Source organism: Sapajus apella, unplaced genomic scaffold (genome assembly GCF_009761245.1).
Source record: "Sapajus apella isolate SASKATOON/1434 unplaced genomic scaffold, GSC_monkey_1.0 scaffold19, whole genome shotgun sequence".
NCBI lineage: Eukaryota > Metazoa > Chordata > Mammalia > Primates > Cebidae > Sapajus > Sapajus apella.
In genome coordinates, this window is record NW_022436959.1 from 5,409,315 (window position 1) to 5,424,683 (window position 15,369).

Consider the following 15,369-nt stretch of genomic DNA (forward strand, 5'->3'; position numbering starts at 1 on the left):
TGTGTGTGTGTGTGTGAGAGAGAGAGAGAGAGAGAGAGAGAGAGAGAGAGAGAGAACGGTAGAGCCCATTCCAGGGAACAGACTTTGCAAAGTGCCACTCTAGACCTTTGAGGTTGTGTCCTCAGCCTGGCCTTGTGAAGATGCCCTGCCTTCTCTCCCAGCATGAAGCTGGCCTCTCCATCTCCCACCCTGCCAACTTTGCCAGGTCCCAAAACACAACAGCTTCTTGTCATTCTTCACTTTCTACATCAGCTCAGCCTAGCTACACGAAATCTTGAGATTCATACTGTGTTGTTGCAATTTTCAAAATATTATAAATTTAAATTTTAAAAACAGGCTGGGCATGGTGGCTCATGCCTGTAATCTCAGCACTTTGAGAGGCTGAGGCAGGTGGATCACTTGAGGTCAGGCATTCAAGACCAGCCTGGCCAACATGGTGAAATCCTGTGTCTACTAAAAATGCAAAAAATAAGCCAGACATGGTGGCGGGCACCTGTAATCCCAGCTACTTAGGAGGCCGAGGCAGGAGAATTGCTTCCAGGTTGCTGTGAGCCGAGATCGTGCCACTGCACTACAGCCTGGGTGACAGAGTGAGACTCCCTCTCAAAAACAAAACAAAACAAAAACAAAAACAAAAAAAAACCACAAAAAACATTTCCTTTGTCTTTCAGAATGTGAGTCAGGAATTCTGTTGAATTTCTTAAAAATAGAAGGTCAAGAATAAACTGGGTTTTTTTCCAGCTCATTTCCTGCATTTGGGTGGACAGAACCCAGTATGTTTTATTGTTATTAATTTTGTTTTGTTTTTGTCTAGTGTCAAAATTTCTTGGTGGAATCTTTTGCCTTCTTTGTATAAATTCCTTAATTTTCTTTGAAGGCTTCAGAATGCTGTCTGTCTCAGCCACTTTAAGGTTCTGTATGCTTAGGCAAGTTACTTAACCTCTCTGAGACTCAACTTCTGTCAAGTGGAAAGTGGGTAGAAACTCTCAGGGTTTGTAGGACTTCTAAGTGACTTAACTTGTGTAATAGGAAAGAAATAGAGGAGGTGCTCAACAATTGTGAGCTCCCCAGCCTTCTCATTGCTTTCCTCCTGTGTGTAGGAAACCACAGCTGTGATGGATGTCCTCACTGCTCATTATAAATCATTGCTTAATAGAAGGAAAAAGAATAACAAGAAAGCATTTTTTATCAATTTTTGGGTAAATGCATTCATGAATTCAACAACACATTGAGCAGTTGCCATTTACCAAGCACTATGTGTTAGGCAAGGAAGAAATGCTCACAGATGTCAGATAAGCCATCATTCCTGCCATAAGCATAGCAGACCATGACCATGAGTAGTCATAAGTGCAATGTTGCAGGTAAGTTCCAGCTACCATGGGACACACAGAAGGAGTGTTACCTGGTGTGGGAGGCCCTCAAAGGTCTTTGGAAGTGATGTTTCAGTTGAGAGCTGAGGAATGAGTAAGGCTCAGTCAGGCCTCACCAATCTTGCCCATTCAAAATAATCTGAGAGTTGGATCTTGAGTAATTTCTGTGAGTTGCATTTTCTCTTCTGCTTTAAGAGCTGACCTCCAAACTCCATTGTAAGATGACACCATTTGGATTGATTTTAGGACTATGTCTAAATGGGAGGAGATGGGAGGGCAAAACTTTGCAATATCTGAAGCTAGGACTATATCTGTGAAGGTGGGGAGTGTCAGGAAGGTGAGTTGGACAGAAAGTCAGGCTTCTGGTCTTTCTTTCTTTGGGTCTACCAGATGCACAATCCATCTTTTGATGTGTATGGATGGCAGTTGCAAATAGTTCATTTATTTAACCAGTAGATATTTGTTCCTTTGGGATAGATATGGAGATCCATATGACAGACCTCTCACCTCAAGAAGCTCAAAACTAGGGACCAAGGGGCCTAAAAATCTTATAATGCCTCTTATGTGGCAGCACACTACATGACAAATTTAATACATTATCTCATCTGAGATCATTCCAGCCATTTTATAGATGCGGAAATGAAAGCTTGATTTAGCACAGAGCTTGCCTGAGGTCTCACAGCTAGTGAGGTTGAAGTTGGGTTTTGAGCCAGGTCTGTCACACTCCAGAGCCCTGTTGTATCTTTCCACAAAATCACAGACATGAGACAATGCAATGCCATGGAGAATGGTGTCAGAGAGGTTTCAGCGTGCTATGGAAGCTGAAACCTCCCACAAGAGGGTCCCATAAGAGGTGACCCTCCCCCTGGATATCATCTTTTTCTAAAATATAAATTTTATTACTTTTCCCGCTTAATTCTGTCCTTAGCACTTACCAGTCTTGTGTCCTGCTGCCTCACTCTACAGTCCCTCTTTGATGGGCTCATTTGAGGCTACGAGGCATGCCTTCTGCTCCTGCTTGCTGTATACTTCCATATTTCTCCCTGCTGATATTTCACCTGCCAATCAAGACTACCTTTTTCACAAAGCTTTCTTGAGCCATCCCTTGTATTTGTTGTTAAAACAACACTTTAGGTACATGTCTTAACTTCCTTTTTAGAATTTGCATTCTTTCAGAGAGGGGATCTTGCAGAGTTATGAGGATTAGCAATGTATATTAAATGCTTATTGTTAGTAGGTGCTGAAAATGAAGCTTTTCTTATTTTTGTTTATCTTTGATTCTTTCAGAACTCCCAGCCATGCCTTTGTATATTTCTTTGGCAAATGCTGGGAGAATTCTGTGGAAACCAACAGCAAGGCCTATTGTCTTCTGACCTCTGAAGATACTGTCTGCTGATAGGATTAATTGGGTTTCTGAATAAAAGCCACAGGCATTTTTCTGCCATTCCAACTATCCCCTTGCCTTTGGTCCCTGTATACTGTCAATGGGTTATTTTTTCATCTTGCCAGGTATGCCTTAGATTAGTTTATTAGACTACCGTGCTAATGAGTCCAAGGGTACAGGTCACACCCACAGCTCACTGTGCCCTGTGCCTGAAGGTGAAGCCCCTGCCCTTAGCTGCTGCCTGGAAAGTGTGAGCTGTCACTGGTGACAGGTTCCAGGTTAGAGACAGTGAGTGATCAGTGCACATGCATCACAGCTTTTGGGGAGAGTATAAGGTAAGCCACATAAAGAACCTGCCCTTGGGGAGCTGACATGCAGGTGAATTATCTATTTATTTCTCAAAGCAAGGTCTCAAGAGAGGTGCTCTGATTCTTTCCACTTTATATACAAAGAAGCTGAGGTTCAGGGGGACTTAATAACTAATCCAGCTTTGTAAAGCTAAGTGCTAGAGCCAAGATTGGAACATAGGTAGTTTGCTTGAAAGGCCAAGACTTAATACACTGTTAGTCAACCTTCCTCCCTATTATATATGATATAATTGAAACATGGACATATCTCTATATAGTCCTTTATTTGTATATATCTTTATATGTGACTATATAGGTATAACCATATTTTAATACATTTTTTTCTATTATAATGCTTACGCTTTAAAGAAAATTTGGAAAATTCTTTAAACTAAAAGTAAAAGGAGTGATTTATTAACCTACTACCCTGAAGTCATGGTTGTCATTCCGGTGTATCTCCTTTCAGATAAATAGATATCAGTACATATCTAGTCAAGACCACACTGTAGGTTCTGTGTTACATGCTGCTTTACATGCCTGACACTGCCCTGTGCCTTTTCATTTTAACAGAGCTTTAACAGGTCATAGTGATTCTCAATTTGAAACCTCTTTAGTTTACCAAAAAAATATGGTGCACAGCTCTCCATTAGCGAGTAAGTGGTTTGCTTTCTGGGTACAGTGACTGTAATGGAAATGCAGGTGTGGAACTAAGGACAAGTGGGAAACATTGGACTTCCTGGATATGCCACAAGGTGATGGATGCTCTTTTCTAAGCATTTCCCCTCCTCTAATCCTCTCCAGTGCTGAGCCTATTAAAACTTTTTTAAAGATCTTCAGAGTTTACAAAAACTGGCACACACATGAAGAACATTGGGATCTTGGGACAACATAATTTTTATGGCCATTTTCCCCTTGTCTGCCATTTTGACCTGGGTGAGATGGTCAGAGGAGATGTTACTAGCTTCATGTGATAGATTAAGAAGCCTGATGCACAAGATTTGCCCAGGGCTAAATGACTGTAAATAGCAGAGGTGGGCTGGAACTAGGTCTCTTTTGCTTCCTAGGGACAGTTCCTAATGGTATTCCCAACGTTTGCTTTTAGACTTTCTCATTGTCCCTTTCCTCACTTCTTTTTCTGAAAACCTTATGTCTGTTCTCATAGTTTAGCTGCATGATTGCATATTTACATTTAAAAAGGCATACCCATAAAAGGACCTCAGCGCTAGATGTTGGGGATAATAGTAAAAATAGTGACAACATAAATAACTGATAATTATTCAATATTTAACCCATTTAATATGTGCCAGACAAAATAAATGTTTCATAAGCCTGTGCTCATTTACTCTGCAAGAACCTTGTTAACCTAGTAAGGGAAGGATTGAGGTTTGAACCTGGATTTTGTGGTCTTTAAAGCCTGACCTCAACTAAAATGCCACAGTACCTTCAAAAGGAAAAGGCAAGAACATGGGAGCTGAGCCACTGAGCTCTTGGAATGCTATTTTTTGCTGTAAAGACTTAGGTTCTGTACTTCTGACTACAATATAACACAGCAATCCCAAACTTTTAACTAAGCTTAGAAACCCACAAGCTTCACAGAGAAACCTCCCTGGGAAGTGTTGACCTGCATGGCCATCCCCACTGAAGTAATCCTTTTCTTACCCACTGCCTGCCACAACCCTTTTCTGATATGTGTTTATGCTTCTTTTCCTACAGGAGGAAATATAAGAAAACGTCCCAGAGGTAAGAGCATCTTTCTGAGCTGCAATTGGTTGATTCATCTGTGGCCCAGCTCTTCTCAAGTCTGGCTCATGGTGGACTGGAACTGTAATAAACAGGCTCTTGGTTCTTTCTCAGCATGTTGCCTGCTTTATCTCCCATCGCTACTGCTGCTGTAATTAAAAATTGATTGCAGGCATTTAGTGAGGCACAGTAGGTGGATATCTTCACATGAGAGTGGAACCTGTGGGCTCAAAAGCTTGTTACTGCCGTGATGTCTAGTGATTTTCCTAAAACCTTGACCAGAGAGTGATTGGGCTGGCAGGGGCTGAAGGATTATGGATGGGGAGCACAAAGCTGTCTTTAAATACACTTTTAGTGTCTGAATTCTCCTTTGTCTCAGACTCTCCTTTGCCTGATTTGCTGACAAAATGCTGTTGAGCTCAAAGCATAGCTACAAATTTTTTGGGGACAGTGGCAGTCTTTTGATTTGACTGTGGAAAGGGTAATTTTAACTAGAATGACATCTGTCATCGTCCCTCATGTGCCTAACCTGCCTCTGGGCTGTTCTTTGCAGACTCCTTGGTGTAAGGAGCCATGAGGGATCAGGTGACTCTGACCTATGTGGCTATGTTGGACTTAAGTCTTCTATATTTACAGTTCCAAAATGACTTACCCGGTTTGTCAGTTCATGGCCTCCCAGTTCCAGTGGGAAGCCCATTTTTCAGTGCATATGCGATTTTCATTCCCCATTACAGTACCCTTTGATAGCTGTAGTTTGCTGACTTGGAGCAGCAGCATGTATATTTGTGCATGCACACAAATTGTGACTATGGAGACGGTGGGTGAGTTCTCTAATAATAAAATAATGAAATGAGCTTAGGAAATGTCCTGTGCTTCCAGGTAGAATTTATTCATTGGTTTATCTTTTAAAAATTATATATATCTATTCACTCTACTGATGGTTTCCTTTGCTGTACAGAAGCTCTGGAGTTTAATTAGATCCCATTTGTCTATCCTGGCTTTTATTGCCATTGCTTTTGGTGTTTTAGTCATGAAGTCCTTGCCTATGCCTATGTCCTGGATGGTTTTGCCTACATTTTCTTCTAGTGTTTTTATGGTGTTAAGTTTTATGTTTAAATCTTTAATCTATTTAGAATTAATTTTAGTGTAAGGTGACAGGTAGAGGTCCGGTTTCTGCTTTCTGCACATGGCTAGCCAGTTTTCCCAACACCATTTATTAAACATGGAATCCTTTCCCCATTGCTTGTTTTTGCCAGGTTTGTCAAAGATCAGATGGCTGTAGATGTGTGGTGTTTCTTCTGGGGTCTCTGTTCTGTTCCATTGGTCTATGTCTCTTTTGGTACCAGTACCATGCTGTTTTGATTACTGCAGCCTTGTAGTATAGTTTGAAGTCTGGCAGTGTGATGCCTCCAGCTTTGTTCTTTTTGCTTAGGATTGCCTTGGCTATGTGGGCTCTCTTGTGATTCCATATGAAGTTTAAAGTGGTTTTTTCCAATTCTGTGGAGAAGGTCATGGGTAGCTTGATGGGGATAGCATTGAATCTATAGATTACTTTGGGCAGTATGGCCATTTTTATGATATTAATTCTTCCTAACTGTGAACATGGAATGTTTTTCCATCTGTTTGTGTCCTCTTTTATTTCATTGAGCAGTGGTTTGTAGTTCTTCTTGAAGAGGTCCTGGAAGCCATCATTCTTAGCAAACTGACACAAGAACAGAAAGCCAAACACCACATGTTCTCACTCATAGGTGGGTGTTGAACAATGAGAACACGTGGACTCAGGGAGAAGAGCATCACCACTGGGGGGCGTTGAGGGGGTAGTGGAGAGACAGCGGGGGATGGGGAGGGAGTGGAGGGTACGGAGGGATAACATGGGGAGAAATGCCAAATATAGTATGCACCTAAAGTTAAATAAATAAATTTTAAAAATTATATATATCTAAAGTGTATGACATGTTTTCATGTGTATATACATACACATACTGAAATTGTTACTACAGCCAAGGAAATTAACATATTCATCACCTGATGTTGTTCATTCATTGTTTTATCTTGTATATACTGCTTTCTGATTTTTACAATAATTTGTTTTCACAAATCTGATTGGACAATAATGACACAGATGGTCTCTCATGACCTCTTTTATTTCTCCAGCATCATCTCTTGCTACTTCCAACCTCCATCTTTATTCTGTAAAACTTAGCTATGGCTCTCCATCAAAGTTGGGATTCTAAAGGTCCAGCTGCTCATGGATGCTTTCTTAGGAAGAGCTTTCATAAACTTTTAGTAAACATATTATCTTAGGTTTACCTAAGGGTGTAGACCTCATGTACGTCAGGAGGCTTGTCCTGAGTGTGGTGGTCCCATAAGAATATAAGTGTGCTAAAAAATTCCTATTGCTTAGTGACATAGTAGCTGCAATAACATTGTAGTACAATGCGTTACCTTTCTATGTTTAGATACCCACATACTAATCATTGTGTTATAGTTGCCTGCAGTACTAAGTACAGTATTATGCTAGGTTACAGGTTTGTAACCTAGGAACAATAGGCGATACCATACAGCCTAGGCATGTAGTAGGCTGTACCATCTAGGTTTGTGTAAGTACACTTGATGATTTTCACACAATGACAATATTGCCTAAGGACACATTTCTTATAACATAACTCCATTGTTATGTTCTAGATATTTATTCTTTTTATTGAGAAGAGTTTGAAAATAAGGTTGCTTAGACCTTTTGCTCACCAAGCATTTGAAGCCCACAATTCAATCTAGAAGACGTGTGTCTACTTTTCATTGTACTGGACTTGGGTATTATAGAATTAAGCAGATTACATGCAGATTAAAAAAAATCATTAATGCAATTAAAATCTGCCAGTAGGTTTCAACAATGACATTTTTAGATGACCGCTTTAGTCTCCCCTTTTCTAATGAGCATTACCTCACAGCAGAGATTCCTGTGTTGCTTGGTCTCCCCCAGGGGTGTCCAGTGGAGAGAATACAGTCATGAGTTCTTTCTTGCTGTTTCTGGTTGGACCACTAAAGCCCCTTCCTTATCCCTCTTTGCTTATCACTAGCTACGGAAACTAAAAATTATGGCATCAGGCTGCTAAAAGCCTAAAACAAAACTAAACAAAACAACAACAAAATAAAGTGGGTTGAACAAACTTGGGTCCAAAGGAGTAGTATAATGTGATATGCAGCATAGGGTGCACGAGTCATTGAGAGGAAAATGAACTAAAATTTTAAAGCTTCCTGGAGATTGCTGTACTTTTCTAAATATAGCGAGCTTATACAGATGGCTAAACAATTCTGTCTTGTTCAGGTTCGTTGGACTCACGGTAGTAATTGCATGTGAACCACTGAGCAGGATGTAAATTAATCACTCAGATTAGAGGGCACAGAAGTCTTCAGTAGTAAAAAGTAATTTATCATTTTCACATGTACTTAACCTGGAGTACGAGGTGCTTCAAAGTTGCCTCAATTTTATTTTAAGGAACGATACTTAGACAGGTGAGAGGAAGTTTTACAAGAGAGCTGCTTAAACCTGTCGAGGTTCAAATTACAATGTCAATTTGGTTTTGAAAGTGTGTTTTTTGCATATCTGACACGAATGCTGTTGCATTTTTTATTTTGTCACTGTAATGGAAAATAAACCAATTGTGTTGAACAAGCTTTATTGAAGTCATTTAAAGTGTGAATTAATAGAGGATCAGTTTGAGCCCTTCTATTTTTAATGAGATATATATATTTATATGAAGTAGAACCATGTTCTTCTGCTCCATCATTGAATTACAAACCATCCTCAATTGAGACGCTTAAGATAACTTTTATAATTTTTATTCTGCTCACAATTTTGCAGGTCAGGGATTCGGGAAGGACTTGGCTGGCTGGTTTGAATCTGTTTTACCTGGTGTCAAGTGGGCCTGCTGGGAATGGAGGCTCCACTTCCAACAGAGTGTCTTTGCTCACATGTTAGGAATCTTGGTGCTCTTTGTTTCTTGTTCTCTTCCTGTCTATTTTTTTCTCTCTGCCCACATGGCTTTTATCCTTCAGGGTGCTTCCATGGGGATTGGGCTTCTTACTACATGGTGGTCTCAGGGCAACTGGACTTGCCTGGTTTCTTAGGTCAAGTGTTCTAAGAGACAGGAAGTGAAAGCTACTAGTCTCTTAATTATGGCCTGAGTCCAGAAGTGGGCATAGCATCATTTCTGCTGTATCTTATTGGTGAAGCTATCACTGAATCCACCCATTCAGGAGAATGGGCCATAGACTAAATCTCTTGAGGAAAGAAGTATTAAAGACTTTCCAGCTTTCTTTAGTCCATATAGCAAACCCTTCAACCCTTTTCAGAATAATCTTACTTGAGACCTTCCCTGGGGACCTGTAGATTTGGAGTATGTGGATTGTCATTTGATGAATGGTAGACAGTTTTAAATAGATCTTGACAACCCCAGTCAAGTACTGGTCTGTTTGAATGTTTGCTTGCCTGCTTGATGATTTATTTGGACTGGGAATAGCTGTGATTCCTTTTTCATGTTAGGAATAAACACAGTATTGTGGACTTCACTGGTGAGTTTAATTCTAACTGCAGTTATTTGGCTGGAGTTAATAATTAGTTAAATAAAGCAGGTGGCTTAATAAAGGAAAACTAAATGATATAAATGTTATATTAAAAATCTTTGATTTAGACATCGAGGGGAAGGCAGCCCAGGATACAAAAATAATCTACCTTTCTTTACACTTTTTTTTTTCTGGCTTTAATTTTATTTCACTTTGTATTTGTTTACCTATCAAAACCATGTTAAACAAAAAAAAATCCCACAGCTTTCAAAGTGATTGTCATCCTACTACAGCACAATTGAGGCACTCATCTTTAAGTATATCATAAAGTACAAGGCATGTCTTGGTATGATAGTGATTCTACTGAGTCTCACTCTTAGCATTAAGGATATACTAATCTCCTAGATTAATATACTAATCTCAAGACCAGAATTTCAGTGGAAAGAGTGATGTTATAAGCCCTCTTTAACAGGTTAGCAAGGGAATCAATAGGTAGGAGGTAAGCCTCTCCTTGCACAGAAAACCTTATTGGATTGGGTTTTAAATCCATATGATTAAGGGGAACCATCCTTTTCCTTGTGAATGAATCTTGTTCATGAGGGTCAATCATTCCAAGAGATTTGCAGAAGTGGTAAAATGGTAATTTGATGGCTAGAGAGAATTACACAGTAAACCTGCTTACCCATAAATTTCTCATCCAGTTTCTTTTAATACAGCCTCACCTTCAGCTTATCAGGTCTGGCTTGCAGAAGTTTCTACCTTTGAGAAATACCTAGAAATAATCAAATATTTATGGGATGGCCCTTAAGAAACAGAGGCACAAATAAAAGGTATGTCCACAAACCTGAGGGACTTCTATAGATACATGTCCAATTTTCATGTGTCTGGTTTATGGAAATACTTTGGTCAGAATGTTTAGGAGTTGAAGTTGTAACTTAAAAAGCCACACCAGGTAGTGAAAAACTTCATTAGCATGAACGTTTTTGTTTGTTATTAATCATAGCACTGTTTAGATAGTTTAGGTGGAAGTTATCGTTCTTACTGTGTCTGATTCATTCATTTTCTAAATCTAGACACATTTCTGTGAGTAATTAACTTTAGTCAAAGGTGTCTCTCATGGTTTTGATATTCATATTATATTGATCGTCACATGCACAGTACTTTACAAAAATCTTCCAACTTAACAAAAGTTTGTTTAATACTTATTAAAGTATATTGCCTTATGATTCAGTAAATATTGGAAATAATAAGATATCTACAAATGCCTCTGATAATAGGTACACAGGCTTGTAGGTGAGATTCAGATGAACAAAGCAATTATAATAAAATGCAGTAAGTGCTATAATAGATACAAGCATTGAAGGTTGTTTGGAACAATCAGGTCTGTTGGGAGGATTCTTACATTATCATGTACTCGTCTGTCACTAGATTACAAAGTGAGCCTACAGTATTGCTTATTATTCATGGTGTTTGAAAGTATGGGCATATTGAAGTATAATGGGATAGTCCAGAATCTTTCTTCAAGTTTTCAGTTATTTTAGAAACGTATGTTTTGCTAATTTTAAGGCTTTCTTTTTTTTTTTTTTTTCCAAAAAGGCAAATGGCTCAAAAATATTCTGGACACTAGGAGGAAGATAACCCAGGATACATACATGTGCAAATAATTGATATGGATATTGTACATATAGGTAATAGCGTGACCTCTCTCTGTTGCAAGACAAAGCAAGGAGTTATTTTTTCCATGAGGGTCTCATGTGTTATTTCACTTGGATTTTGATGTGGCTCATTTATCACATTTGATGAACCCAGTAATTGATTAAATCCAGCAAATGATTCCCTTAGGCCTGCCCGTGTTCGGTCTTGATGAATCAGCATACCTAATAAGTCGTCAACAACTGCCACCTTTGCTGGTAATAATAGATTGCCGTGTGTGAGGGGTGGGAAGGTGAGTGTTTATCACCCTGTGGGAGGCTGCCTTCTAAGCAGTTGTATCCTAGGATGGGATGTGCTACATCTTCTGCTGAACTGTGCCCCGTTTCCTTCCCAGGATGTATTAAGGCCCACTGGTTAATTCTGAAGCTCTTTCAGCACCTTTGAAATAGAGTTGGTGGACTGTTGTCCACCTTTGCAATTACAAGTGGTAACCAAATAACTTGGGGAAATTAATAGAGGTGACATGGGATAAATCAAATCATATATTTTGGCATTCTTAACACACAACCAATCCTGCATTCTGCTACTTACTTAGTAGTATTGATTTTCAGAACCTAAGTGGTAACATGAGGGACCAGAGGATCTTCCAAGATATAAATCCCTTTAAAAACATTTTCCTGTATTTTGTGATGACTAATAAGGTCTCAAAGTGTTAAGCGCAAGTCCATCAGGCATGATAATTTGTCCAGTTTACATTCCAAGATTGCCACCCTGAATCAGGGCGATTTGATAGCAGCCACAGTGGTCTAGTTAGAGCCCCAATCACAGATGGATGCTGAAACTTAACCTGCAAGGGTAAGTTCGAGGGCAATTAAAGTGAGAAAGGGCCAACAAACACACAATTTCAGGTAAAACCTGGCTGGGGGTGGGGACGGGGAGTGATGAAGGGACTACATAGTTTTGATCTGAGTTCAGAGTACAGGCAGCCATCACTCATTTACTCCATCATTCACTTACCCCTGCTAATGTATCAGCAGGAGACTGGAGGTGGGGGTACAGATGTAGGGATCTAGGCCCAGAAAGACTTTTTAGAGGCTTTAGCATGGGAACTACGCATGGGATGAGAGGGTGCTGGGATGTAGTAAGCATAATAGCTCAGGTACCGTGTCTCGGTGGTGTATCTAGAAACCAGTAGCAGGAGTGACCTTGGCATTGAATTGTCGTTTTCTGAGTCAAGAGGATCATCTAGGCACAATTTATTTGTCTTTTCTCTTTTATCTTCCTTATGTCTGATAATTACTCCCATTCTTCCATTTGTCCAGGATCAAAACTTCTGAGCCCCTTTGTATGATCTTCTGTTGTTGTTTCTTCAACTTTAGCTTTTTATTCTTCCTCTCTGCCAATGAGCAGCAGGTCTCTAACAGATTGTGTGCTTTTCTTTCATGTTACTTTTCCTCCCATGATCTTGGTCCAGCCTCATCACCTGTCTCTTAGAGTATTGAGTAGCCTCCTTAATCTCTTTCTTTGCTCTGGCTTCTTCATCTTCTCCATGCTGTATACCTATGTCTCATTACTTTCTCCACAGCTCCTCTGATTGTGCCCTCTGTTTGAAAAATATCAACAAATCTCCATTGGCTTCGTGTTGACCATTAAATGCTTGTCTTCTTGTCTTGGATTTTAAGCTCCCTACACTTGCTTCCACCTCAACTTTGCTGCTTTGTCTGTTACCTCCTTCCATTCACCCTAAATTCCAGTGAAATTGAATTCCTTACTGTCGTATTTGCCTGATGTTTTTTTAAAAAATGATCCTTTCTTCTTTTATATTCTTTCTAGCACGTTAAGTGTTCTCATTTTTATCTGTTGAAATGCCGTCTTTTCTCCAAGATCCAATTCAAAGACCATCCCCTTCAATGTAACCTTCTTAGGTAATTCCACCTAAAAAAAGTTCCTGCTTCTCTTATTCCATGTATAAGAGTTAGTTGGGTGTGTGCCATTCCTTGTGGCATCACTGATTTTTTGTAAGTGAGGAATATGCTCCCCAAAGCATTGGGCATGACAGGTGTTTATTAAATGTACATTGAATTTATGAATACATCAGATTTGGATCATTTGTATATTTCTATCATAGGTCAGAACTAACGTCATAGTTACCAGGTGGAAGGGTGGGTAACTATGCTCAGATTGTGAGTCGTGACTCGTACTTCCAAATGGCTTTGCAGTTCACTGCATATTCCCACATGCAGACTTTTGACCCTCACATTGGCCAGTGTAGAGGCCGATGAGGTCAGCAAGACAGATGGCATGCATGGCAAGAACCAGTAAGTGCATAATTGCTTGAATCATTGACTCTGCCTTTCTTTTCTTTTTTAGTCCCTGCAATATGGAACTCAAGCTTTGGGTGGAAACACGGAGAGTATTTTAGCTCTAATCAATGCCTCAATCTCTGTGTTCCCTCTACTCAAGCCATTAATCCCGGAGGTGCTTAGCATGGTATCAGATGTTGCTCAGGGTGCATCATTCTGAATATTTGATAACTATGTGGTTGTGCATCATTTGGCTGTTCCATAGTGTTTTGCCAAAATGGTTTTGAGAATAAGTTTCTTAGATTGCCTAATTAAGACCTAAGTGCATTTTCAGGATTGTCAATAGCACTTATGCCCAGGCATATGAAAGTGCTTCAAAAGCTATGTCCAGACTTTAAGTTACCCGAGGAGGCAAATCTCTAAATCCTTCCCAGTCCCAGTGGCTCTCAATACTAAGAGGCACAACTGACTGGGTTGAGTCAGTCATTGGTGAAGTCTCCATGCTGGGGCCAAGTTCAACTTCCAGCAGCAGCAGCTTAAAAGGCAGATTTCGGGCTTCCTGGAGATACTGATCCAATGGAATAGATCAGTGTTTCTTAACCATGGCACTATTGATGTTTTTGCTGTAGGGGCTGTCCTGTGCATTAAAGGATATTTGGCAGTATCCCTGGCCTCTGCCAACTATATGCCAATAACATCCCATCTTCCCCTAGTTGTGGCAACCAAAAATGTCCCCTGGATGTCAAAATCACCTCTAGTTGAGAACCATTGGTATAGAGGTGAGATTAAGAATCACTTTTGGGTTCTGTCACTTATTTAGCTGTGCCGAATTGCTCCTCTCTGGTCTTAGTGTCCTTGTCTGTAAAGAAATGAGACTGAATCTGAGAATGAATATGGTCTTTGGCTCAAAAACAATATTCTCTAATTCCAGTTACTGAGGTCCTTCCAGGAGGAAGCCCAGGTCACTGAACAGCGTCTGCAGTGAGGCCAGGCACTCTGTGCTCTTTAACCGAATCACCCTAAAAGAACAAAATTACCAGTTAGCACAGAGATCACTGGGCAGGTAACATGGTCTGTGCCCCATACTGATTGTCCTTTGGTTCTTAGCCAGATTACCCTTGGTTTACAATACTTCTAAATTCACCTAATTGATAAGAAGCAATCATGGGACATTAAAAGTATTGCGAAAGCACAAACTTTGGCAAACACATAGGCATGTCCAAAGGCCCCCTACTGACTGAAATCTATTGTGTCTCTACTGTGTGCCAGATGCTTTACATGCATTTTCTTATTTGATCTTCACAATGACCCTGTTTTATAGAAGAGGAACTCATGGAAAAGAACTTGACCTAGGTCACAAAGCAGACAAATGGTAGGGCCAGGGTTTAAAGACAGACCTTTCAGATACTGAAAGCTTCTTGAATTCTTTCTATCCCTTTGGCTTTATAGTTTCGTTTGTTTGTTTTTTTTTGGATTGAGTCTTGCTCCGTCACCCAGGCTGGAATGCAGTGGCATGATCTTGGCTCACTGCAACCTCTGCCTCCCAGGTTCAAGTGATTCTCCTGCCTCAGGTTCCCAAGTAGCTGGCATTACAGATGCATGCCACCATGCCCAGCTAATTTTTGTATTTTTAATAGAGATGGTGTTTCACCATGTTGTCCAGGCTGGTCTCAAACTCCTGACCTCAAGTGGTCCGCCCACCTGGGCTTCTCAAAGTGCTGGGATTACAGGTGTGAGCTACTGTGCCTGGCCTGGCTTTATAGATTTTTACAGCTGTGGTGCCCCTCTTTTTTGTTGTTCCCCAAATGAAGCAGCTGAAAGCCGAATAAAGTCAAAGCGTCAAAAAGATCTGCCTTTGGTAGTTCATTTCCCTGCTCTGCCAATTGTTCTTTTCTCCTCAGAAATTTTATGTTTGAAAATTTTTGTATTTGGTCTTAACCTAAAAGTTGAAGCTCTCTGGAAAGTTTAATGAAGACTTAACAAAAAAACAACAAGCTATATTTAAGTAA

At 40.0% G+C, this 15,369-nt stretch overlaps 1 protein-coding gene across 12 annotated transcripts in view; it reads left to right on the plus strand.

Moving 5' to 3' along the window:
- The window catches only part of PDE1C (phosphodiesterase 1C), a 551,218-nt gene that overhangs the window by 227,135 nt on the left and 308,714 nt on the right, over positions 1–15,369 (plus strand). For 4 of the 12 annotated variants that reach the window (XM_032286661.1, XM_032286662.1, XM_032286660.1 and 1 more), the window contains one exon: positions 4,815–4,841. The exons of the other annotated variants lie outside the window; for them this stretch is intronic. In XM_032286661.1, the coding sequence (XP_032142552.1) occupies positions 4,815–4,841 (27 nt within the window). The remainder of the gene's footprint in view (positions 1–4,814; positions 4,842–15,369) is intronic. 12 annotated transcript variants of the gene reach the window in all.